General features: G+C 35.2%; 3 protein-coding genes across 3 annotated transcripts; 2 read left to right on the forward strand and 1 right to left on the reverse strand.

The window, feature by feature from the left end:
- The first annotated feature begins 3,568 nt into the window (after positions 1-3,568).
- On the forward strand, positions 3,569-6,049 carry LOC101626756 (olfactory receptor 4K15-like). Its single transcript, XM_004694570.2, has 2 exons — positions 3,569-4,479; positions 5,995-6,049. The coding sequence occupies exons 1-2, from the start codon at positions 3,569-3,571 to the stop codon at positions 6,047-6,049; spliced, it is 966 nt and encodes a 321-aa protein (XP_004694627.2).
- An 80-nt stretch (positions 6,050-6,129) lies between these two features.
- LOC101626986 (olfactory receptor 11H6-like) lies at positions 6,130-13,857 on the forward strand. The gene is given in 8 exon segments (XM_012734007.1): positions 6,130-6,147; positions 9,264-9,310; positions 11,154-11,186; positions 12,479-12,792; positions 12,795-12,881; positions 12,884-12,935; positions 13,405-13,775; positions 13,778-13,857. Coding segments are annotated over 8 exon segments (1,002 nt in total).
- Positions 13,858-15,976: 2,119 nt separating this feature from the next.
- Positions 15,977-16,951, reverse strand: LOC101627212 (olfactory receptor 4K15). The gene has a single exon (XM_012734008.1). The coding sequence runs from the start codon at positions 16,949-16,951 to the stop codon at positions 15,977-15,979; it is 975 nt and encodes a 324-aa protein (XP_012589462.1).
- Between the last annotated feature and the right edge of the window lie 9,292 nt (positions 16,952-26,243).

The raw sequence follows: 26,243 nt of genomic DNA on the forward strand, positions 1-26,243 counted from the left end.
AAGAGGGTTTATTTTTAGCATTTTTTATTCCACATATCTTTTAGATTCCTGACTGCTGCAAGTGTTCCCCCAGTGATGTAAGACCTACCTTAAGATACAGCATCCAGTCCTATACAAATTCTCTGAGGACAGTCCATCATACCTATGGACACCCTGAGTCTGTTTCTTGAATTCAACGCATCAGAGTTAAGTCTGTCTTCTTAGGAGATATGGAACTAATAACTAAAATCTTTCTAAGCATTAATGACGATAGATTATAAGATATCTGCACTTTCCATTTCATCATAGGTAAGTTAAAGTACTTTGTCAGTATCTCTGAAGACTACATGCATTTGTCTGCCCAGTGACTATTTTATCTCTGCTCTGGATGTAAAGTGGGAGGGTAAAGGTAATGGGGATGCTGGAAAGTTTATGAACAATGTATCTTTGACCTAGTAGAGTTTACTTTATTTTTTAACTAATACTCTTGCTTAATTCATTTAATCTATCAGTTGTAATAGCCATGATAGAAGCATTGATATTTGGTAACATTCATTTGATAGAATTTTACATGGGACGGAATCAAAGACAATCTAGCACACCTGTCAGACATTTATTCCCCTTTGAATATTATGAGAAACGAAGGGTGATCTTTACATGAATATATCTGCTAACTGGAAACTCATCTTTATGAGTCAGATCATACTAGCTTTAAGCATGTAAAATTACCAGAAAATAATTGCTAATTCTAATCTGTATGTTATTGAGATTTACATGTTTACTCATAATTTATATTTTTCACTCACTATAATTGATTAAAGGCTTCTTACCTATGTATTGATTTAAGTAACATTTTCAGTGTTTTCTGAGGGTAACAGTATTGTCAAAATTTAATATTTGAGAATAATGAGCCCTGACAGGCTAAGTGAATTGTTAATCATCATTCAGCTACCCAATAACGCAATTGTGGTTTTCACATAGAAATAAGAAAAATTAAAATAGCTTTGTTTTCAATATTGGACAATTACTTTATTGGTGCGTAAAGGATCCCTTTCATCTAAAACTGTGTTAGAGAGTGGAGTGAAATAAGGATCCATTAACTTCACTAAGTGAATAAAGGACTATTAGTATTAGTAAATGGACCTCAGGAGGTAAGGTATAGCCATTTCTTCTCTATCACTAGGGCTTAGCACAGTGACCTGGGAAAAGCAGGCATTTATGTATGTATAGAATAAGTCATCTAAAAATAAATAGATATATATATATTAGGGGAAATAACTTATACTTGGAATATTGTTTACTTAGAATTTCTGTTGCTCACCATTTTGCTAGTCTATACTTAAAATTCTCATCCACAGGTTCAGTCAATTTGCCCAGTATTTTCTTTTTCTTGTCAGCCTAAGAAATCAGTGCCCTTGAAAAATAAAGTTTTGCAGAAAACTCATTGGGAGGATGAATTTTATGTGGTTTTCTCACATACTTGAATTATATATTTTATTCTAGAGGCACCAGAAAGTCTCTGCTCACCTTTGCCTCCCACCACCCCTTTACTCTCTAACACTAGAAGGTCCTTAGGAGACTTGTCACCTGGGATGGAGGCTCTGGTCTTTCAGACAGGGTGCATTTGAGTCCCCCATTAACCACATTTTGTTGGGCAATATTTCCTTTCCTGTGTCTAGAACTCTAACAAAGCATCTATTTCAAGTGTTGAAAAGGAAGGGTATTTTCAAGGGAGGTCAGGTCATGGTCAGCACCAAGAGTTAACTTCATAATAGGAGACTCTTGAGGAATGATGTGAAAGGGAAAAATACACTGAAGAGAATGAGGTGGCTCCTCAAAGTCAAACATATTCCACTATAAATTTTCCTTTGATTTCCTCTGAGAACAAACTCTACTTGCCAGCCTATTTCATTAATCCTGGAGTCAGACTTTTGATACAATCTGTAATAATTGGGTGGGGAGTCTAGAGAACTAGAGATTTGAAATATGTGAGTCTCTTAATTTGGTACTTATGAGATATAATTATTTATTACTTTCCCTGTCCTTATGGATAGACACTCCTGGGAAATTCAGATACATTGGGCAATTTTCAGTCATGATAAAAAACATTAACATCAAAATTGTAGGTGCTATTCAATGTGGAGAAAGCAAAATCAGATGCTTCTTGACATTTCACTTTTTGTTTTTCTTATTCAGTGTACAACTTTTCTATGTTTTAGGTAGTTTGCAAAAAATAAATATAACATGGGAGGGGGTGAGAAGAAAAATGGGGAGAGGGCCATTAGACTATGGTGGAAGATTATTGATGTCTTTGTGGGTGTGGTGTGCCAATACAGTTCTGAAGAGGTAGGAATATATACCTGCAATTCACATGACTGCTATGTGGTTATCTTAATAAAGATGATACAATTCAACAAAAAATAGATAACACAAAAAGAAGAATGCTCTGAAGACTGAATGTAGCATAGTGCATAGAAAAGAAAAATACTTTTCTCATGGTCTCAGTTCCTTACTCTTAATATGCTTGTGCAATATAACTAGTTTTAAAGAGCCCCAAGAAATCTCAGTCGTAATTCAATTATATGGTTAAGGTTCTTAACACCAATGACTGAATTCAGGAGATTTAATATGGTTTAGGAATAGTTGAAATGAGCTAACCATTGAAATAAACTAGTAAATGATTTAATGTGTTGAATCATTTAATAGTTGAAATGAACTAGTGTGGTAGATTCCTTTCACGAGAATTTGAATTACATTTGTAGGAAAAGTTTCAGTAACTTCTGGACCTCACAGTTTTGCTAAGTTAGGAATTTTACCTTATACCCAGTGTATAACTGGGTAGAGAAAGGGATAACATCTAGTTACTCAAGGCAGTGAATCCTCCTGTCAGTTTCTTACACAATGGAATACTGTCACTTTTTCTCCTGTTTTAATTTTTACAAATATATGATATACACATTAAAGTGTATGAAGCAAAACTGCACATTTCACTTTGTGAAAATTCCCACTTATCTATCAATTGCACCAAGAGACAGAACATTAGGGACCTTCAGAATTCCCTCCTGTACTCTTTCTGTGTCTATTGCCCTTCAATGATAAAACATTATTGCAGTTTATGACAACATAGATTAATTTGAGCTATTTTTAAACTTTATTGAAAGAACTTTATATGCAGTGAATACTTTTTTTGTCCAACATAAAATTTGTAAAAACTGTTTTATCAGGGTTAATTATGAAAAAAATTGTTTATTGTAGAAAGGTAATTTAAATTTTTGTCTTTGTAGAATCCTAGGTTGGATTTCTGTAATGCCAAACTCTTTTGGGTACTCAATTTCAAATTAGTTGATTGCATTCCTTAAACTTATGTGACTGGTATATTACTTAGTTGAACATCTTGACAAGTCTCCCCTATCCATCTTTCTTATGCTGACTATATAAGTCTTAACATGCATGAAAATTCAGATACCTAGATATAAATAAAAATTACAATCTCTAAGTACTGAAATGGAATTGGGATATCAAAACCATAATAAGTTCTTTAATCTCTGTTTCCTATCAGATACCCGAAGAGAAGTTCCTTCCAAAATCAATGAGTGAGACAAATTATTCTCGGGTGACCGAATTTGTGTTGCTGGGACTCTCCAGCTCCAAGGAGCTGCAGCCCTTACTGTTTGTCATATTTTCACTACTCTACCTGGCAATACTGCTGGGCAACTTTCTCATCATCCTCACTGTGAATTCAGATTCGCGCCTGCACACCCCCATGTACTTCCTGCTTGCCAACCTCTCTTTCATAGATATGTGTGTTGCCTCATTTGCTACCCCCAAAATGCTTTCAGACTTACTGGTGGAACACAAGACCATTTCTTTTGATGCCTGCTTGGCTCAGATTTTCTTTGTTCACCTTTTCACTGGCGGTGAAATGGTGCTCCTTGTGTCTATGGCTTATGACCGCTATGTGGCTATATGCAAACCTCTCCACTACATGACGATCATGAGCCGCCGCGTGTGTATTATTCTCGTCCTCATCTCCTGGTTTGTTGGTTTCGTCCATACTACTAGCCAGTTAGCATTTACTATTAACTTGCCATTCTGTGGCCCGAATGAGGTCGATAGTTTTTTCTGTGACCTCCCTCTAGTGACCAAGCTGGCCTGTCTAGACACTTACGTTATCAGCCTACTCATCGTTGCTGACAGTGGCTTTCTCTCCTTGAGTTCCTTCCTCCTCTTGGTTGTCTCCTACACTGTGATACTTATCACAGTTAGGAATCGCTCTGCAGCTAGCATGGCAAAGGCTCGCTCCACGCTGACTGCCCACATTACTGTGGTCATACTCTTCTTTGGACCGTGCATCTTCATCTATGTGTGGCCCTTCAGCAGTTATTCAGTTGACAAAGTCCTTGCTGTGTTCTACACCATCTTTACTCCCATTTTGAACCCTGCAATCTATACTCTGAGGAACAAAGAAATGAAGACAGCTATGTCAAAACTGAAGAGTCGGTATTTAAAGCCTGGCCAGGTTTCTGCAGTCATAAGAAATGTTCTTTCCCTGGGAGCCAAGTAAACTTACAGAATTGTCATCACTGTAGCCTTGCCTGTGTTCAGTTACCAATGGAATAATTGTGATGGGAAAGCATATCATTTTAACTAGTGGGAAGGGTTGATTAACTTGAATTAAAGATAATGGTGACAGGCCCTTCCTGGTGGCATAGTGGGTTAAAGCACATCACTAAGAGCTACAGCCACTTCAGCGTGAGTTCTATCCCTGCCAGGGAGGTGATCCACATGGCTGGCAGACCTCTCCTGACCCGCTCGCTGCTCCTCTCATCATGTGTCTTGTCAGTTGACTTGTTCTGCTTCCCACTCTGTCTCTGGTGAATCCTCTCACCGCCCCTGCACCTCTGGCCTGTACCTCAGTCCTGTATGCATAAATAAATAAATCTTTGAAAAGTTTAAAAAAAAAGATAATCATGATAGTAAAAAGCACAAACAACCTCAGAAATTATACTTGTCTTCCTTTCATTGTTTTAGGTGTCCTATCCTTTCTTAACTTTTAAAATAAAGATAAAGGCTTATGTCTTTGAATTCAATGACACAATGTCATTTATTTATAAATATTCTGGGCCTTCTGTTGGGGAAATGGATTCTTCACACTCAACTATGCAAATAAGTCAATATATTTTCAAATGCAAAGAATAGTAATGTGCTGTTATTGTTTTGCCTCGTTTTCTGCTCACTCTCACAGAAGAATATTGTGAATACTGTCCTGACTTCTTTTTTGATGATTCCCAATATTTCTAGTTTCAAATTATTCCTATCCCAAGTTCATTCTAATGTGCAAACTTCCCTATTTCTTACTTTATATGAACAAGGACATCCATTTGGAGGAAGGAATTCATGATAAATAATACATTATGTAGATTCACTAGTAAAGCCAAACACAAAAGGGGCAATGCTAACTCCTAGGGTTCTGGAGAAGAGCACTGCATTTCCAACAAAGCATGGTTTGTCCTCTCTGAAAAACTGACCTGAGCATTGCTGCTTGCTCTTATTCAATACTGAGTTCCTAGCCACAAGCTACCAAGTGACATCATTTTTTTTTAAAATTTATTTATTTGTGCATACAGAACTGGGGTACAGGCTCAGGGGCGGCGAGAGGCTTCACCAGAGACAGAGTGGGGAGCAGAACAGGCAGATTGACGAAGTACACTGCTGAGGGGAGCAGCGGGCGGGCCAGGAGAGGTCTGCCATGCCATGTGGTCACCTCCGGGGCAGGCGGGGATCGAACTCAGGTGGAAGCGGCTTTAGCTTCTCAGTGCAGTGCTTTAGCCCACTGCACCACCAGGGAGGGCCCCAAGTGACATAATTTTAAAAAGCCCAAACTTCTATTAGTCAAGCACTAAACCATCATAAATTATAAATTATAACTGTTTACCCATCTAGATTTAGACAGAAGCAGAAACCTGCATGAGTAGGTAATCCTGGCATCTATGTAACCAATTTCTGTCATATCAGTACCCTTTCTTCTGCTCAAAATTATGGGATAAGAGTGTTTGCCATAACTCATTGACTGAAGAAGAAAGACTCAGATTTGGTCTGCACAAAGTACCTTGGTACACTTTAGTCAGTGTCACAGTGGGTGACTGCCACATGCACGTCCCACTCAAGGTGAACAGCATTCACATTGTTGAGGGGAAATCTTTTTAGTGAGAACAGTTGTGAATATTTTCTTTGACTGTTAACTTTAGATGGAAAATTGACCTTAGGTTAAAATAAACATGAATTTGGGCCCTCCCTGGTGGTGCAGCACTAAGCAGCTAACGCCACTTCAGCATGAGTTTGACCCACCTAGCGCGGCAGACCTCTCCTGACCCGCCCACTGTTCCCCTCAGCAGTGTACTTTTCTCAGTTGGCCTGTTCTGCTCCCCACTCTGTCTCTGGTGAGAATCCTCTCACTGCCCCCGCACCTCTGGCCTATACTCCAGTTCTTTATGCATCAATAAATAAATCTTTATAAATAACTAAATAAATAAACACGAATTTCTGGATAATGGAAATGATTTGGCTGCTATATTAGGGGCCACAGAAGAATAATATTGGAAAACAAGGAAAGGGAAAGAGTATGGGAAGAAAAATGAGGGCAGGACTATGTGGATGAACATGCTTGTGAATCCTAATTGTGATGTCAGTGTTAACTAAACAGCATTCTCCACAGAAAGGTAATCAAGATAGAAGAAAGAACCATCTGTCAGCTAATGTTTATTCTATACCACATTAGTGCTTATATAGTGGGGGAAATTAACTAGCCATGAAAGCTGGAATTTAGCCTATGGATATGCCTCCAACACATTGGATTCCCTTTCAATAAGACTGATTTCACTGCTGCCACAGCAACCTTAAAACTTTACTTGTAAACAGAAGAGGTTGATGCTGAGCAATTAACATTACATCAGTTAAATTCCTTCGCAGAGGTGGTAGTAACTTATCCTTACTAGAATTGATTTTGACTACAAATACAAATTTTCCATTTATGGTTACAATCCTTTTCCTGTTATACAATGCTAAATCCATGGCAAAGGGAACTGGCAAGTTAGGAAATTACTATGTAAATTCTAATTAGTGTTAGTTTTATCAAGAAAGGGTGTTTAATTTTATCTACTGTTAGTAATATACCTATTAAGAGGCTCTGTGCTTTTTTAGTGAATTAATTAACAAAATGTTCATATAGTATGTTTACTTTTGATATAATGTTGGCTAAATCTTAAAGGCTGAATTCTCACTTGATTATATTCTATTATTTGCAAATACTCCACTCTATAATATGAATTAATGTTATATTTAGAATCTTTGTATCTCTGTTGTATCATACCTAAGTATGCAAAAAATTGAGGATCACTACAATAAGCACACTTTTATTCATAAGAGATTAATTTAGAGTAGTGAACCATTAAAATGTACTACCAAAGTGGTTAAATGTATGAGTATTTTCATAGATATCTTTCCTATATTAAATAATTTTACTCAATACCTAGAGAATACTTCTCCCAGTGTGGTGTGGTAAGTTTAGGGTAGAGAAAGCAAATTGGAATTAAGATAACTAGTTTAAATGATAACAAAGTAGCTTTAATATAGTTAAATACATTGTTTTAAATTTCTATGTTAATCACATTAACTTTTAGTCCATAAACTTTGCCCTAAATTTAGAAAAAATTTCATGATGGAATGACACTTTTGCCTTTGATAAAAGAAATTACTTTTAATCATAGCTGAAGAGCACACTTACACCAGCTCAAAGTACTGGATTTATTTCTATTTCCCTCTTTAATCCATCTGAAATCTCCTTGAATTAGAATATGAACCACATAGGAATCTGAAACAATTTCTAGCATGCTGTGTAAAGAACAGATAGGACATCACTTTAACCACTGTTATTAATTCCTTCTCTATAGAGTCACTCCCCAAAGACGACTGCCATGAAAGTAATAGGGCTCTTATTATAATTGTTCATTTGATTCTATCTAGATCATCAGACTATGGAGTGAGTCTCTAATTGTTATGTGTTACTTTTCCCATTTATATAAAAAAAGAGATGCAGAGGGCAAATCCAAGAGTGTTCATAACTGATTTCTTGATCCTATAATGTTTCTACTCCTAAAATTCATGTTAGCAGTTCATGAATTTCCATAACACTGCATGGAACTTGATTACATTTGGTTTTTGAGATCAGTGACTAGATTTCATTCATGTGGAAAATGGCATCCAACCACATGGTATTTTCTGATACCCATCTTGTGTCTTCAGGTAAGGTGAACCTCACATGATTCTGAATCCTGTTTTCCTTTGCCACTTTTTCTTTTTTTATATAGCTTTAGATCTACCAATGTATGTATTCTGAAAGCCATGTTCCTCCAGTATTTATTTCAAGGTTTTATGTAAGAATTTATTAAAAAAATATTATGTTCAAGATTTACTAGAACTCTTATTAAAGAGGCTTGTCAAGTCCTTTTTTGTATTCCTACGCTGTATATTCCTACATTGTATATTTTTCCCTTGGGAAAAATAAACAATAAAATAGAACAATGAGTCCCCAAAAGCATAAGAATGGATCAAGAAGATGTGGGAAGATACACATTAATTCAATAAAACTTTAACTGGTATAAGTATTATTCCATTACTTTTATAGCCTAGAAAAAATTAATTTTTTCATACTTTGCAAGCTTGAGAATGGCCTTTGTGACATATCTTTAGGAATGATATTTATTTGATGAAAATATCTATTAAGAATTTTATATCAACTATAATCACAATGAAGAACAGCAAAGATTAAGAAATCAGGATGTTATGAAGGACAATATTAAATTGATATAAAGGACAGTATAGAGCTTGGTTCTTCTTAATTAGTAAAATGTGGCAGACTGTCAGTTATTTCTTTTTGTATTTTTTATAATTTTCACTTTTTATGTATTTTTTTAAAAATCATACTTCATTTTTATACAATGTATGACTTTTGATCTCAGTTGTAGCCCCTGTGGAATTTCAGTTATTAAGATTAACCCTCTTTTCATATGAGTTGTCTCTTATTTGTAGCATTTCTTTGAATACCCCTAATGCTATTCTTTTATTTGAAATTATTCTGACATTTATTTTCCCATTGTTTATAGCAGCATTAGTTTCTTTTTTTTAGTTTTTTAAAATATATTAAAATGATAAATAAAAGTATGTGTGTTCCTTTAAAATTTGATTTTTCTATAACTAATTTAAAGTTTCCTAATTGGTAATACCAGTGGTTTCCTTTATATATTTTAATATATTTTTCTATTTGTTCTATATTAAAAATTTTGCTGTTTATATTCTAGTGTTTAATTCAATATGGCATTTTTGTTTAGATCAAAGCTTTAGGGTTATTTATTACATAGGTAGTATTTAAACATTAAAAATTATTAGACACATCACACATTGATATTTTAGATATATTTATTTTGTTCTTACTCCTCCGCAACATCACACATTGATATTTTAGATGTATTTATTTTGTTCTTACTCCTCTTGAATTCATGGAGCACATTGGATATTGAAGTTCTTTAGCTGGTTTTCAAAGGTTAGCTTTTAAGTTTGTCTTTATTTCGTTCTTATTTTGGTTTTTCTGTATCCCATGTATTTGTGACACCATTGGTTATTAACCTTTCTCCTCTTGAATTATTTTAGTAGAAATATCTCTTCCAACTTGTCCATTTTGCTGAAAATGGCATGAGTTTCTTTGTTTTGGTGGCTGAGTAGCATTTCTTTGTGGATATATATACCACATCTTCTTGATCCATCCTTATGCTTTTGGGGACTCATTGTTCTATTTTATTGTTTATTTTTCCCAAGTTTATTGAGATATGCTTAACAAAAGAACTTTTTATATATTTAATTGTACAAGGAGAGGATTTGATATACTTATATATTGTAATATTATTACCATAATTAAAAATTAATATATTTATAATCACATAGTCATTTTACTTTTTTCTCACTTTGGATATAAGATGAAAAAGTTCTGGACATCTACAGTCCAGCATGGTTGTGATATTTGCTGTCTTTACACAGCAATTTATTCACAATTCAGCTTGCAAGTCTCGATGCTATGAAATGCCAAATCCAAACAAAAATTATAATTTTATTTGTAAATTTAATTATTTTTGTAGATTAAGGCTTCAACACTATATATGACTACTGTTTTAAATTTTCATTATTTTTTTTTATTCTGAAAGGCTATAATTTTCCAAAATAAAGTTACTGTTTCTATATGTGAATTTTTTTTTAAGATTTTATTTATTCATGCAGAACTGGGGTACAGGCCAGAGATGCGGAGGGTGAGAGGATTCACCAGAGACAGTGCAGGGAGCAGAGCAGGCAGATCTACAAAGTACACTGCTGAGGAGAGCAGCGGGCGGGTCAGGAGAGATCTGCCACGCCATGTGGATCACTTCTGGGGCAGGAGGGAATCAAACTCATGCAGAAGTGGCTTAAGTTTCTTAGTGTTGTGCTTTAACCCGCTGCGCCACCAGAGAGGGCCCTTTATATGTGAATTTTAATGATGGTTGCATTATCAAAAAGACAATAAAATATACTATGGAAAGGTAAAAACAAGTCAAGACTGTGTAAGATTCTTATCCAAACTATAAATTGCTTCTGAATAGGTACAGAAACTTTTTATTATTTAACAGAGTAAGTCAAGATTCATCTGAAACAATGACTCTCAAACTTGTTGACTTCAGGAACTCTTCAAAATCTTAAAACTCATCAAGGATACCAAACAGGGTTTATATGAGTTGTAACTATTCCATATTTGCCATTTAGGAATTGAAACAAAGAATGGTTATACATAAATTCATTTTAAGTAACAATTATAAACTGATCATGTTAACATGTCAACTTAAAAGTAACAGCTTTTAGCAAAACAACAAAAATTAGTTAAGAGTTGTTTTTTTCGTAATTTTTTTTTGCAAATCTTTTTAATGTTTACCTTTTTAGAAGATTGTTGGATGCTTGTGTCTACTTCTTCAGTTTGTTGTGAAATCGCACATTGCATAGGATGGAAGACTCCATTTAATAGTCCAGAAAAATAGAAGTGACTAAAGTGAATCAAATCTTAGTAAAGGTTCCCTTACTAAGTCAAAGTGAAGCAGTCCTATGAAATGTTTTGGAAGCCAAAATAGCATAAAGTAAAGCAACAAGTACCATTAATTTATATGGAAACATTTGAGTATTACAAGATTCCCAAAGTAGCCTGATATCATACCAAATAAACACACAAACCATAAAACAACACAAATATATTATAAAAGCAGGAATGAAATAATACATACAGAGCCTCAACAGTTCCTTGGGAGGAGGCTCAGTTATGTCACTGCAGCTGCCTGGGGAACAAGGCTGCCGCTCTAGCCACTCTCTGAGGCAATTTTTGTCTTTTTTCATGAAAGTGAAAATCCTCTTCAGAGTCTTTTTTTATTAAGGGAACATTGATTTACAGTACTATGTAAGCCAGAGGCATGGGATCACACAGATTTCTTTGGTTACTGAAAATAGACACTGATGTATGTCATCATAAAAGTGAAGAGGTAGATTTGATTAGAAAAGTGGGAATATCTGTATTGTTATGGAAATAATTTTGACCTAGATGCCCTGAACATTTCAATGACCAAATTGTGCAATACTTCAAGAGCCATGATTGTATACTATCAGCTAGGCGTTTTTGTTCTTTTTCATGTAAAATAACTGAGAGCTGAAACTTTATGCTTCAAACTGACATATTAAGGAGACTTATTAAATATCACCACTCCCTCATGTTATATTAATGTTTTGAAGGGCTCAGTGATGATGATAATTGAGAATGCCAAATCTTAACCACCAGACCACCAGGGAAAATTGAAAACATGCTTCCAAAGAATTCAAATTACAATGTTAAGGAATTAATTTAGACAAAAGATTATTAGCAATTCCCCATAACCTAATACAATAAAACTGCAACTACCTTGCATACATTATTTAAATCTATAAAAAATTAACCTCAAATTAGTTTGACATATTATCTCACAAATAGAGCAGTTAATATGGAACAACATTCTCTTCACTCTCTTCGTATGTGAACAAACACTGAAGTATGTCTTGTCTGTATTTATTCCACTCCTTGTTCACTCATTGCTGGAAGTTATGTATTATTGTACATACTTATTGGCGGTCAATACCAACTAAGTTTGATTATAAATCTCAGGGTAACAGAAAAATTTGACTTTTTGGCTTAAATACAGAAAAGAGCTATGTGTTCCTAAAGTTACGTGCATGGATTATGGTATGTTGTTATTTATATACATTCAGAATGATGTGACCCTCAGCAAAGCACTTTCCTACAAAATAATACTGAGTAATATCTTGGAAAGCCATTTCTAATGTAGAAATCTGTTGTTTTTGCAACTTCAAAAACAAATAAATATTCCAACATAAATAACTGCTCTAGTTTTGTGAGTAAATTCATCCTTTTAGGCTTCTCTTACACCTGGGAGATTCAAATCCTCCTCTTCTCACTCTTCTCTATCATCTATGCCTTGACCCTAACTGGAAACCTATGCATCATCTGCGCTGTGATGTGGAACCACAGGCTCCAAAATCCAATGTACATCCTGCTGGCCAATTTTTCATTCCTGGAGATCTGGTACGTCACTTCCACAGACACTAAGATGTTAGCCAGCCTTCTCTCCAAGACCAGCACCATCGCCTTCTCCGGCTGCTTCCTCCAGTTCTACTTCTTCTCCATGGGCACCACCGAGACCTTCTGTCGGCCATGGCCTTTGACAGGTACCTGGCTATCTGCAGGCCCCTGCACTACCCCACCATCATGACAGCCCAGTGCTGCATCAGAATGGGAGCTGGCTCTGCGGTTTCTCCTTTTTCCTCTTCCCAGTTTACCTCATCTCCCAGTGAAAGACCAAACTGCCATGACAGGCTTCAGAATGCTTCTGAACCAGCCAGGCCTAAGTTTCGGTTATCAACAAGATGCCAAGGCAGAATTTAACTGTAAATGTCCTAATCTTGCTCATCCCCTAGCAACAGCCAATTAGCAAGTAGGCAAGTAACCAGTACCTATCAGGAAAACACCAGATGTCCTAAGGTATGTGGGAGTAGTGAAGGTCACATCTTACCAGGTTAAAGCAAGATAACTTTGTTCAATGTACTGCTGAGATAAAACTCCCCCTCTGCTTGGCTGAAACTCCCCTCTTCTGTAAAAAAAACCCTGCCTTCCCTGAGCTCAGGGCTCTCAATTTCGGCTGCTGCGTCACTGCAGGTTGGGAGCCCAGGCTTGAGCTTGCAATAAAGACCCTCGTGTGCTTTGCATTGGAATTGGCTCCTTGGTGGTCTTTGGGAAACTTGAAACCTGGCACAACACCAGCTGCCCTTTTGTGGCCCCAATATCATTGATCACTTTCTGTGTGACCCCGGACCTCTTATAAAACTGTCCTGCGTGCCAGCTCCTGGCACCGAGATCACCTGTGCCATCTTTAACTCAGTCCTCAACTTCTCCACCTTCTTCTTCATCACCCTGGTGATCAGGGCCGTGCTGAAGGTCCCCTCAGCAGAAGGCCGGCGCAAGGCCTTCTCCACATGTGGCTCCCACCTGGCCATGGTGTCCCTGTTCTATGGCTTTGTCGTGGTTGTTTATGTGAGCCCTACAGCAGGCAACCCAGAAGGGATCCAGAAAATTGTGACTTTGTTCTACTCCGTATTAACTCCTCTTTTTAACCCCTTGATCTACAGCTTGGGAACAAGGAGATGAAGGAGGCTCTGAGGAAATTATTCAACACTATGAGATTTAGTCAGAAGTATGGAAGAAATCTTTAAAGATCTTGTGGTCATGACTAAAATAATGTAATTGAAATAAATAATTCAAAGACTGATTTTTAATTGTATTAACTGAAACAGAATAAGTAATTTCTTTTGGTAGGGGGAATCAATAGTTATTGTAATAAATTGCTTATTAAATCACTTTTCATCTCTTTAGTTTTTATTATTAGAGAAATTTGTATCAGTGCAAAATTTTTCAAATTTACGTGTAGATTTTTAAAAAGATTATTTATCCTGCTGGCATTCAGATATGAGACTAATATCTTACTACTATTATCACATACACACAAGTCAATCTTCCCATATTTTACAATTATTACTAACATTTCACAGTCCAAAAGTTATGTCAACTTTCATAACCAAATTTAAATGTTTATTCTTGACCTAATATTAAAAACATTACATGCTGTATTCACTTATATATGAAAACTGATTTATCATAATTTTACTGCTTCCTACTTTCTCACAAAGTCTAGATAACTTATTAAATTTTAATATATATTTACTTATAAGAATTGTTTTTAGAATGAATCATGTATTGCTTTTTCCTGATATACTTGTTATTCTTTTCATTTTGACTTTAGTTATCTTACTAGTTGAGAAGTGATATTTTACTGTTTTTTCTTTCTCCTTAATGACCAGTGATATATTTATGTATTTATTGGCTGTTTATATGTTTTTGTTTATATGTATATATAAAATCCCCTGTATCATTTTTAACTTTGGATTTTATACTTTAATTGTTGTGTTGTAAGAGATGCTAATATATTTTAGATATGTCTTTCAGATATTTTAGATATATAATTTGAAAATATTTTCCCCCCAATTTTTTATTTTCTTGAACTTGCCTTTAAAGTTTTGAATTTTGATGAAATACAATTTATCATCCTTTTGTGTTTCTTGCACTTCTGGTGTCATGTATAGAAACCACTGCTTAATCCATGACTATGAAATTACTTGTATGGGTATCTACATTATTATTTAACATAGAAGACTTTTGTAATTTTTGAATTAATTTGATTATTTTTAATAGGAATTTGTCACAACAGGAATTATATATAAGTTTCAAATATCTACTGTGAAATAAAAGTTCCTTATTTGAAGCTGGTACAGCAAAAAAATCTAGAAAAAGTTTTAAAGTCTATAGAAGAGGAAAAATTTTAAAAAGCAGTGTGAAATCCTACAGAATCATGGTCTCAATAAGTGGTCATGGAGGGAAAACTTCATGACTATTTCAAAAGTCTTAAAATTGTATTCTGTCATTTTCTCAACCTGTATTAGACAAGACAAAATAAAAATTTAAATGACTAAAATTTCATCTCAAAGTATGACTATTTCTATCATGCAATGGTATGAAAAACTATCTTGTCTAAGAACACAGGAATCATGAAGACCTAGGATGAAAGAGGATATTCTGTACTAAATTCAAGCTGTCAACTCATCTCTGAAACTCTCCAGATTATTTAATCAGTATTGAGCAGAAATTAGCATGATGAATACCTGACATTTAGTAAAGAGATTTTCAGTGAGCTGTTTTTCTTAAATAACATATATTAAGCAGTTAGATAGAGAAGGATTTATGTTGAATACAAATTCTTTTCCTAGGTAGTCATGCCATTTTAAATTTTGTTATACCATTAACATCAATCACAGTATTTTCTATATGTGCTGTAATTAGAGTATAATTGGAACTGCATTCTTATCTGTGTATTATTATATATTGTAGATGATAAATGTGGCTAGATTTTTTATCTCTATGGAATAAATAAATGTAATTATTATTACTCCAAAATTGGCATTTGACCAGTGCTTCTGAGAGAGGGCAACTTATTTGATACTTTTAACAGTAAATGTCTTCAAAGCCTATATCTTAAAAAGTTTTCAAGAGAAATTAAAAGCAGAATATGGCAACACAGGGAGAAAAACACATTCATGGAGGAAATGATTATTTAAATCAGTTATAATTCACTCTATGACATTTTATTATCACTGTAACTCTTTAATTCTGGTTACTCAATCAACACTTCCTCTGGTTAAAATGATATGCTTTCCCATCACAATGATTCCACTGGTAACTGAACACAGGCAAGGCTACAGTGATGACAATTCTGTAAGTTTACTTTGCTTCCAGAAAAAGAACATTTCTTATGACTGCGGAAACCTGGCCAGGCTTTAGATACCGACTCTTCAGTTTTGACATAGCTGACTTCATTTCTTTGTTCCTAAGAGTATAGATGGCAGGGTTCAAAATGGGAGTAAAGATGGTGTAGAACACAGCAAGGACTTTGTCAACTGAATAGCCACTGAAGGGCCACACATAGATGAAAATGCACGGTCCAAAGAAGAGTATGACCACAGTAATGTGGGCAGTCAGCGTGGAGCGAGCCTTTGCCATGCTGGCTGAGGAGCGATTCCTAACTGTGATAAGTATCACAGTGTAGGAGACAACCAAGAAGAGGAAGGTACTCATAGAGAGGAAGCCACTGTCAGCAACGATGAGTATGCTGATAACATAAGTGTCTATGCAGGCCAGCTTGGTCACTAAAGGGAGGTCACAGAAAAAGCTATCGACCTCATTCGGGCCACAGAACGGCAAGTTAACAGTAAATGCCAACTGGCTGAGAGTATGCACTAAACCGACCAACCATGGAATGAGGACGAGAATAATACACACGCGGCGACTCATGATCGTCATGTAGTGGAGAGGTTTGCATATAGCCACATAGCGGTCATAAGCCATAGACACAAGAAGCACCATTTCACCGCCAGCAAATAAATGAACACAGAAAATCTGAGTCATGCAAGCTTCAAAAGAAATGGTCTTGCTTTCCACCAGTAAGTCCACAAGCATTTTGGGGGTAGCAAATGAGGCAACACACATATCTATGAAAGAGAGGTTGGCAAGCAGGAAATACATGGGGGTGTGCAGACGCGAATCTGAAGTCACAGTGAGGATGATGAGAAAGTTGCCCAGCAGTATTGCCAGGTAGAGTAGTGAAAATATGACAAACAGTAAGGGCTGCAGCTCCTTGGAGCTGGAGAATCCCAGCAACACAAATTCGGTCACCCGAGAATAATTTGCCTCACTCATTGACTTTGGAATGAATTTATCTTCAGTTACCTGAGTTAGAGGAAAAACTAAGATCAATATGAGTTAACTGAGCATGGTTTTGATGTCTCAATTCTGCCTCGGTTTTAAGAATTGCAGTTTTTATTCAAAAATATATTAAAGTTAGAAATAAATATTAAATCAAATACCTGAGAAGTTGTTTGACATGTCTGAAATCTAACATCATTTTCTTCAGAGACAAAATGTCATTTTATCTTCACTAAGTAAAATAAACACTTTTACTAAGAGGAAGCGGTGTGAACTGCTTCTAGAAGGTAACAAGCATTCACAAAATCAACATATTAGGCATATACCCTGGTATTAACTTAAATGAAGTTTAAAGCAGACATATTAATATACAGTATTAAAAGTGAGGACAGTGGTTAACCCTGGAAGGAGAAAAGAGAATAGAAGGGACTTTGGAGAGACTTTTGGTATCCTAGGAATACTGTGTTTCTTTATTCAGCTTATAGGGTGCATAAGAAGGAATCTTTTTCCTTTCTCTTTATGGGTTCTAATGACCCTCTCTGCTTTAGTATTTAAACTCTCATCTCACTTCTATTAAGAACATTTCTAGCATTGGCTTCTTTAAAAATTATCTTTTCCACAAATCAGTATTAGTGGAAAGATAATTACACACTTTATATCACAAATGAGATTTACTTAATAAATGAGTATTTATTTCCACCTTTGCATTTTCCCCCTTACACTGAAGTTTATGAGTATAACAGGAAATAAGTTTAATTCTCATCTTTTCTCCAAAGAAAGCATAGTAGTGAAGGATAAGCATCTAGTATTCCCTGTGTGTCACAGAGTAGCCCTGTACCTCAGGAAGATCTCTTCAATTGGTTCCTCTGTTTTTTTTTTTTTTAAGAAGTCATTTTTTTTAGATGTATTTATTTATGCATACAGAACTGGGGTACAGGCCAGAGGTGCAGGGGCAGTGAGAGGATTCACCAGAGACAGAGTGGGGAGCAGAACAGGTCGACTGACAAAGTACACTGCTGAGGGGAGCAGTGGGCGGGTCAGGAGAGGTCTGCTATGCCATGTGGGTCACTTCCGGGGCTAGGGATCGAACTCACACTGAAGCCACTGCAGCTGGCTTGCAGTGCTGCATTCTAACCTGCTGGGCCACCAGGGAGGGCCCTGACACCTCTGTTTTTAAGAATGTAAGATGAAGAAGTTTATCAGTCAAAGTTCTAAGCTTCTCTGTAATATAAATTCATTATTTTTTGGTAATTCACTATGTAAAAATTTAAATGCTTACAGCACTGTGCTAGGCACAGCTGAAAGAGCTGTAAGGTTTGTAACTCTTCCCCCTAAAGATAATTTTACTATCATTATATCTTACTCATTTAGAGAAGATCATGGGTTCTCTTTTCCCTTCACTTTCTAGCACATTTTCTCCTAGAGGAAACAAAACTAATTTTACTACTTAATAAAAGTACTTTTTTACCCAATAAAATCACATAATGGAAGTTAATCTATTAGAAAATATTTTATGTTATGAGGAGAATAATATTACCTTAAAGAGACAGCAAAAGTATTTTTTTGTATAGATCATGAATCTTTAACTAATCTAGTGATTACACATATGTAAGCTTCTTAATGTATTATTCACATCAAAATAATTATTTTACGTCTTACAATTTATACCTATTCAAAATGGTGTGCTTAACCTACAGAAGAATAAGTTCCTACTACTAGATGCTCTTCAGAAAATGTAATAGTTCATTTTTTGTGTGTAATATTTTAGAGTGAATTCTTGCAGAAAATTTTGCCAAGTGACTTGAAGGTCCCTACTACTCCTATTTTTTCAAAAGTCTTTTCCCAATAATTTTTATCTCTGAAAATTATACCTGGTTGGTAATATAAAGTGGGTATGAATATAATTTGCAGGTGCCACTATTACCTTAAGAATTCAATTAAGGGCCCTCCCTGGTGGTGCAGCGGGTTAAAGCACAGCACTAAGAAGCTTAAGCCACTTCCTCATGAGTTCGATCCCTGCCTGACCCGGAGGTACCACATGGTGTGGCAGACCTCTCCTGACCCGCCCGCTGCTCCCCTCAGCAGTGTACTTCGTCGATCTGCCTGTTCTGCTCCCCGCTCTGTCTCTGGTGAAGACTCTCCCGCCCCTAAACCTCTGGCCTGTAACCCACTTCCATACGCACAAATAAATAAATCTTAAAAAAAAAAAAGAATTCAATTAAAACATGCAGAAATCCTCTTTCATTGACTGCTCTTCCCACCCCATTTCTAGTTGCTCCTCACAGTCACCATGGACAGGAGACCACAGCTGGTACATGAGCCTTAGTAAGAAACCACAAAATATGGCCTCTGAATGAGCTAAAAATGAACAGTTTGCACACCAACTTTAGTCTATTGGCATCCAGAAACAGACAGGGATTTGTATCTGATTTTCAGACGCAGGCTGCCATGGATAACACTGAGTTGGCCCTGAGAATGTGAGTCAGAAGCCAGGTGTGTGTACCTTAAAGGAGGAAATAATTAGAGGATGTCTGTACCTGGGATAGACTTGTCCTCAAAGAAATGTAACACAGCTGGCTGCAGTATCCAAAGGAAGCCCTTGCTGGTGCGGGAGCACTTGAGGTTCTCAGGAATCTGAAAGAGGGAAAGGAATTGATAAAATCAAAGAGGCAAAGAAATGCCGGAGATAAATTTATAAATGGTATAGTTCAGCCTAATTGTTGCAATACTGTTTCTGGTTATGTTAGCAGTAAAAGGAGAAATATGTAAGCAATCACAATAACTTGCTGAGATCTCAAAATTAAAATCAGTAACATTTTACAAAATGTAAAGAGAATTGATTCTTGATCTATGTATCAGTGAAATGTCCTAGAAAAGTGTACCTTCCAATTTAAACTCCAGAAAAATGAATGGAATTTATTAAACAGTTACAGAACTGACTTTAAGGGGGAAATTTAGAAAGCTTCTTCTTAGAAGTCTTCCTCACCTTATCAGAGAAATTTTTAGTAATGTTTACCAAAAGCACTCCAAAATATCTTTTAGAAAGAAAAACGGTAGTCAGCGCCTATAATTTAGTTTCTGTATAGTTCCTGAATGTTAGGAAATTTTGTCATTTTCTCAAAATAACATTTAGAAAAGTTTGCAGAATCACTGACTAAAGGGCAAATGGAGAGAATCCAAGTTTTCCCAGGTAGCAGTCTAACCCTTTACACTCTCTGAAGCATCACTGGTCTCAGCAAATAGATGAAAGGAAATCTATGCCAGTAATTGGAAACTACTTGGAAATTTGTCATCGATAGAGTATAGTGATCAATATAAATGATTATATATGTGCACAGGTTTTAACAGGGACTGATACGGAGTGACAATGAGAGTTAGAAAGAAAATTTGCAAGTTAGATAAAGTAGTGTTGTCATTCATTATTCCATTGTGCAGGTTTCTTTTTTCCCTGTAGGAATTAAAAACAAAACAAAAGACTATCTTATCTTTAAAAAGGAGTTTCTGAATAATATTGTACAACATCCATCTTTCCAATACTTAATGAAAAACACAATTGTCAATTTTCATATTTCAAAGTAAATAACTAGAATATTCTCCACATTAGCTTCCCTACTATTAACAAAGATGCTACAGGTTATCAATATAAAATTTTATTTTTTCTTACTAATTAGAAATAAAGCTATGAATTTGAATAGTAGTAAAGTTGAACAGTGTTATTCTATGTACGTTAGTGAAGATGAATATATGTGTTTCACTAATTAGCTTATATAATAGAACTAGGGAATCTCCAGTACTATTCTCCTTTCTAAATGTTGAAGTGCAGAGGTAGTTATGTAATGGAACATGTAGAGCTTAGAAAAGTAAGTTGAATTTCTTGGACTATTCTTAGAATGCCAAGCAGTTTATTGATTAATGAATGATATGCCACATTTTCATTGCCACTCTACCTCAGACATAAAAATCTTTCAGATCACAAAATATACCAGAGATTTCTTTACCTCCTGAATTAAGATTAAGTTTAATACCTAGCAAACAAATCTTATATTTATATCTCTCTCTAAAATGTAAGAATGAAACTCTGGAAATGTAAACATGTATAGTTATTCTTGTCCATAATTTATCTTGTAAAATGTGATTTCCTATAAGAATATATACACAAAGCAATAAAGGACACCCAGTTCAACATTACTCTGCATTGCACAGCAATTCCTGTCTTAATTTCAGTCAAATTTTAATAGTTGACATCTATGGATTTAAAAAGTATCTAAATATCCTATAAATAGAAAGCAAAAAGGGTCAGAGAAGGAACAGCTAATATTTGAAACATCTCTCTCTTCATCAGATTCTAATCCTATTCTGATCACGTTGCTCCTAATAAGCGATGCAGTGGGGAAGTTATATCATTTAGACAGAGAAGAGGACAACAGAAATTTTCTTCATCCAGATGGGATTTCCAATTTGACTGAGATATAATGAACCTTTTTACTGAATTCTAGCTGTCAAAGTTTGCATCTAGGAAATAGCTTACTTATAACTTCTCTTTTCTAAGCAAATGTTCAAAATATATTTAAAATACTTACATATTCTAGTAATGATTCCTGTCTTTTGTTCTTTAAATCTTCTAAACTTCCACTCACCTGTGAATTTTCATACTCAATATAATTTTTTCAATATACTCTTGGCATGGTGCATTTTACTGTAGTCCCTGCACTAAAATGTGCTAAGCCCTTATGTGCTGCCTTAATATAACAAGAGCTCTGCTACTATTTCCCTCAAACTTAAAACTGCAGTATTCTAAGACAAGACAAATAAAGACTTCTACCCTGATGTTGGGGAGCATATCTTTATAGATACGTGAGCAATCATTCTTTAGAGATCTGTTAAGTCAACTCTGCAATGGGAGTAATTACATTTTCCCATTGTGTATTCTTGATATTCTTGCCGAAGATTAGTTGATTGTATGAGTTTATTTCTAGGTTCTCTAGTCCATGCCATTGGTCGATATGTCTGTTGTTAGGCTAGAAAATTCATACTGTTTTGGTAACTGCAGGTTTGCACTATATTTTGAAGTCAGGAAGGGTGATGTCCCAGCTTAATTATTTTTGTTGAAAGTTGTTTTGAGATATTGGAGCATTTTTTAGTTGTATGTGGATTTTAGGATAACTTTTAAATGTAATTTGGATTCTGATAGGGATTGCATTGAGTTTATAGACTGTTTTGTATAGTATAAAAATGTTTATAATATTAATTGTATCAATTCATTTACATGGATGTCTTTCCATTTATTTGAACTACTCTAGTTTCTATTACCAGTGCTTTATAGTTTCAGTGTACACATTCTTTATTTCCTTAATTAAGTTTATTTCTAAATATTTTGTTTGAAGTATTTTGCTTTTGATATTTTAAGCAATACACTTTTGAAGTAAGGTTTCTCTTGTCCTCACTTTCAATCATGTGTATGTGCATATGTACATACAGATACACTAAAATTTCACCAGCATCCATTGTATGTTAAGCACTATTTTTAAGACTACCAAGAAATATGTGAATAAGCACAATATATCCCTAACACACAGAACAAGAATTGCAAACTGTTTTTATATCATGTCAGATAATAACTATTTAGATTTTATGAGGTATATGTGGTTTCTGGTAAATATTACTCCTGTTTTGCTTTAACATCCCATTGCAAAATGGGAAAATTTGTTCTTAACTGTGGATTATAAATTTCAGATTATGAGCCAGATTTGGCCCCTAAGGCCATAATTGGGGAATCTCTGTCACAGACCAAAAATGGTAATGGAGGGAATATAAAAACTGTATACCAGCAAACAATAAATGCTGAATAAGAAAACATCGTAAACAACACATACATCATTTTAATCATCTTCTAAGATTTATCATGCGATTGTGCTCCCCCCACCCCTGTCCTTGGCAATTACTGATTTATTTTCTGGCAGTTTAGTTTGAATTTGAATGTTTGTGTATGTTGCTGATTTTTACTGTGGTAACTTTGTTTTACAACACTCTATATGATTTAGGGGTATAGGTTCAGACCTCTTCAGATGGCTGTTACCACACCGTCCACATCACCAACAAGACACTCATTGCTCTGTCTTTGACACTTTCTCCTCTTTCACTGGTAACCTCAGTTCTACTGTCATGATTTCCAGGGTTTGGTTTTTGTTGGCTTTGTGTGGTCCTTTGCTTATTTCCTGTATGTTCCACACTTGAGAAAAACATCTAATTTTTTTCTTTCTACTTTATTTCACTTAGCACAATCCCTACTAGTTGCAGCCACACTGTCACAAATGATAGAGGTTGATGAGTTTCCTGTATGCAATAAAATGTCGGACTTTGTTTTCTGAATCATTTGGGTACTCTGTACTTATGATTGGTGAATTCAGTTCATCAACATTTGGGATAATTATTGAGAAAAAAGTATTTATTCTACTTCACTGTTTTGGAGTGTTTTGTAATTTTCTTTTGTTTTTCTCATATTCTCTTTTCTTGTGTATTGACATCTTTCTTTGTGTTATGTTTAAATCCCCTTTCCAATGTCTTATGTGTTTCTCCAATGGATTTTTGATTTGAAATGATGGAGTTTATGTGCAAGAAAGTTCGACACTTAGAAAAAGGCATATGAAAAAATGTTCAACTTCATCAAGCACCAGGGAAAAGCATATCAAAGCCACAATGAGATACTACCTCACACCAGTGAGAATGGTCCATGTTAAAAGAAAGAAACAGCAAATGCTGATGAGAGTATAGTGAAAAAGGCACACTCTCACACTTCTGGTAGGAATGCAAACTGGTTCAGTCACTATCAAAAGCTGTGTGGAGACTCCTCAAATTATTAAAAATGGATCTACCATATGACCCAGCAATTTCACTCCTGGAAATCCACCTAAAGAACGCAAAAACACTAATTTGAAAGGAAGCCTGCATTCCTATGTTTATTGCAGCACCATTTTTAATAGTCAAGATATGAAAACAACCTAAATGCCCTAAAAAAGATGAATGGGTCAGGAAGCTGTGATATAGAAATAAATTGGAATGCTACTCAGCAATGAAAAAAGATAAGCTCATGCCATTTATGGCTACAAGAATTGGAACTGGAAGGAACTTTGCTATGCAAAATAAGTTGGAAGGGTATGGTTTGACGTATATGTGGAATATAGAGAAACTGAACAAAAGATCAAGAAAAAGACAAAACTTGGAGTTTGACCATAGATCTGAGGCATACAGCAGGGAAGGAGAGGGGGGCAACACAGGGGGAGGAAGAGCACAAGAGAATATGGTGATGAAGCACAGGTGATATGGCAGTGGGAAAATAACAAGGACTACATCTGAGGAGAGAAATCATTACTGTACCAGATAAACAATGTGCCACAAGGGTTAAAGTCTCAGCATTACCAAGTTATCACCAGCCACTGTAGCATGAGTTGAATCCCTGCCCAGGGAGCTGACCCACATGGCACGGCAGACCTCTCCTGTCTTGCCTGCTGCTCCCTTCAGCAGTGTATTTCAGTAGACCCATCTGTTCTGCTCCACACTCTGCCTCTAGTGAATCCTTTCACCTCCTGCCCCACACACCTCTGGTTTACACCCCAATTCTTGTATGCGATAATAAATAAAAATAAACCTTTAAAAAAAGAAAAGTGAGAGAACTAAGAGGATTACTCCTGAAAGGAGAAACCACTACCATACAAAAATGAATGCTATTTTTAAATAAATTAATTTAAAACAGGTGATTACTCATTTTTTGTCCTTTTATTCTACATAAGATGTTGCAATTATTAAATGTTGGGGCATTAGCAATCGTTCTTTTTTATTGTGAGTTACATCCCATTCTTTATTAGTTTTATATTGCTGCCACAATAAATTACCATAAGCCTAGAGGCTTTAACAACTAATATCTTTAAAGTCTGTCGGTATGAAGTGCAATATGGGACTTATCTGGTGAAAGTAAAAGTGTATGCAGGGGTGTGTACTATTCTCAAATCTCCAGGGGAGAACCGATTAGCTTACATTTTCTAAGTTCTAGAAGCCATCAGAAATATTTGACTATTGAACTACTTCCTCTGTCTTCAAAGAAAGAAATGTTGCACCTGTGCTCTTTCTCTCCATTCTCTATAGCTGGCAAGGTTCTCCATAAGGACCTGCCTCATTTGGTAGGGCTCACCAGGAAAATTTTCCCATCTCCAGTTCCACATCTTAGATAAGAACTGCAAATTCTTCTGTTAAGTAGGGTAATACAGTTATAGGTTCTGGGGTTAGGAAGTGGGTATATATTGTGGTAACATTAGTCAGTTTGTTATATTCTATTCTAAGGGACAAATCCTAGGAAAGTGAAAATATATGTCATGTCCAGAATATAATAACTTAATAATGGACACAAGTCAAATGTCTCTTAATGGTAGCAAACAAAAAGTAGTATTTCCATACAAAAGGATGTTGTTAAATAATAAAGAGGAATGCCATTTTATATATGTTATAAATCTTGTAAACACCATGCATTGTAAGAGAACCTTATATGATTTCATTTATATGAAATATCCAGAATCCATAAACCCAAGAAACAAAATGTAGATTTGTGTTTTCCAAGGTATTGGGAGAGAAGATTATTATTCATCTATTACTTCATTGAAAATTTTCAATGAAGGTAATGAAGTATTAATGTTCTTCAAGAAATTGCAGAGACAAATCTAATAATTTTGTAATTCGACCATTCCCTTGAAGTCACTGGTCACTGCCTTCTAACCAGAAGAAGACACAAAATGGCAACTGAGAAAAGCAAGTACATTCTACATTCTAATTACAGCTCTTTCTAAGAAAATTCTTAAAGTGAATATATAATGGAAAAAATATAGGCAGCCATCTAGATATGAGTCCTAAGAGTATTGAATCTTGGTGAGAAGATGGAAAGAAAAGAAACTATTATAAATCAACTTTCAGAAAGAAATAGGTCACTACATTGGGTCATGTTTTACTATTGATGCAGGACCTGATATTTAAATACTGCTTTGTAAGTTTAGCATATATAACATTTGATTCAATAAGGAAACTTAGAAAAGACATATGCATATGTCTGTATAATTAAGACACCAAAATTTAACTGATATAGATCCTGATGCCAGCAAAATAAGCAATATTTTCTTCATCTGAAAAAAATTTAAAATTAAGGTAAATTTTTATTACTAATAAAATATTATGACATGGAATTTTTATTACTAATAAAATATTAGGACAAGCAATTATATTTGAGTATGTTCTTGTCAAAAAA

The sequence above is a fragment of the Condylura cristata genome, unplaced genomic scaffold (genome assembly GCF_000260355.1).
Source record: "Condylura cristata isolate star-nosed mole 26May11 unplaced genomic scaffold, ConCri1.0 scaffold00045, whole genome shotgun sequence".
Lineage (NCBI taxonomy): Eukaryota > Metazoa > Chordata > Mammalia > Eulipotyphla > Talpidae > Condylura > Condylura cristata.

Bases quoted from the DNA above. Each gene is read 5' to 3' on its own strand.
- LOC101626756 (XM_004694570.2), top strand. From the start codon at position 3,569: ATGAGTGAGACAAATTATTCTCGGGTGACCGAATTTGTGTTGCTGGGA. The intron at 4,480-5,994 runs GTATTTAAAGCC...CTGTCATATCAG, and splicing joins ATGTCAAAACTGAAGAGTCG to TACCCTTTCTTCTGCTCAAA.
- LOC101627212 (XM_012734008.1), bottom strand. From the start codon at position 16,951: ATGAGTGAGGCAAATTATTCTCGGGTGACCGAATTTGTGTTGCTGGGA.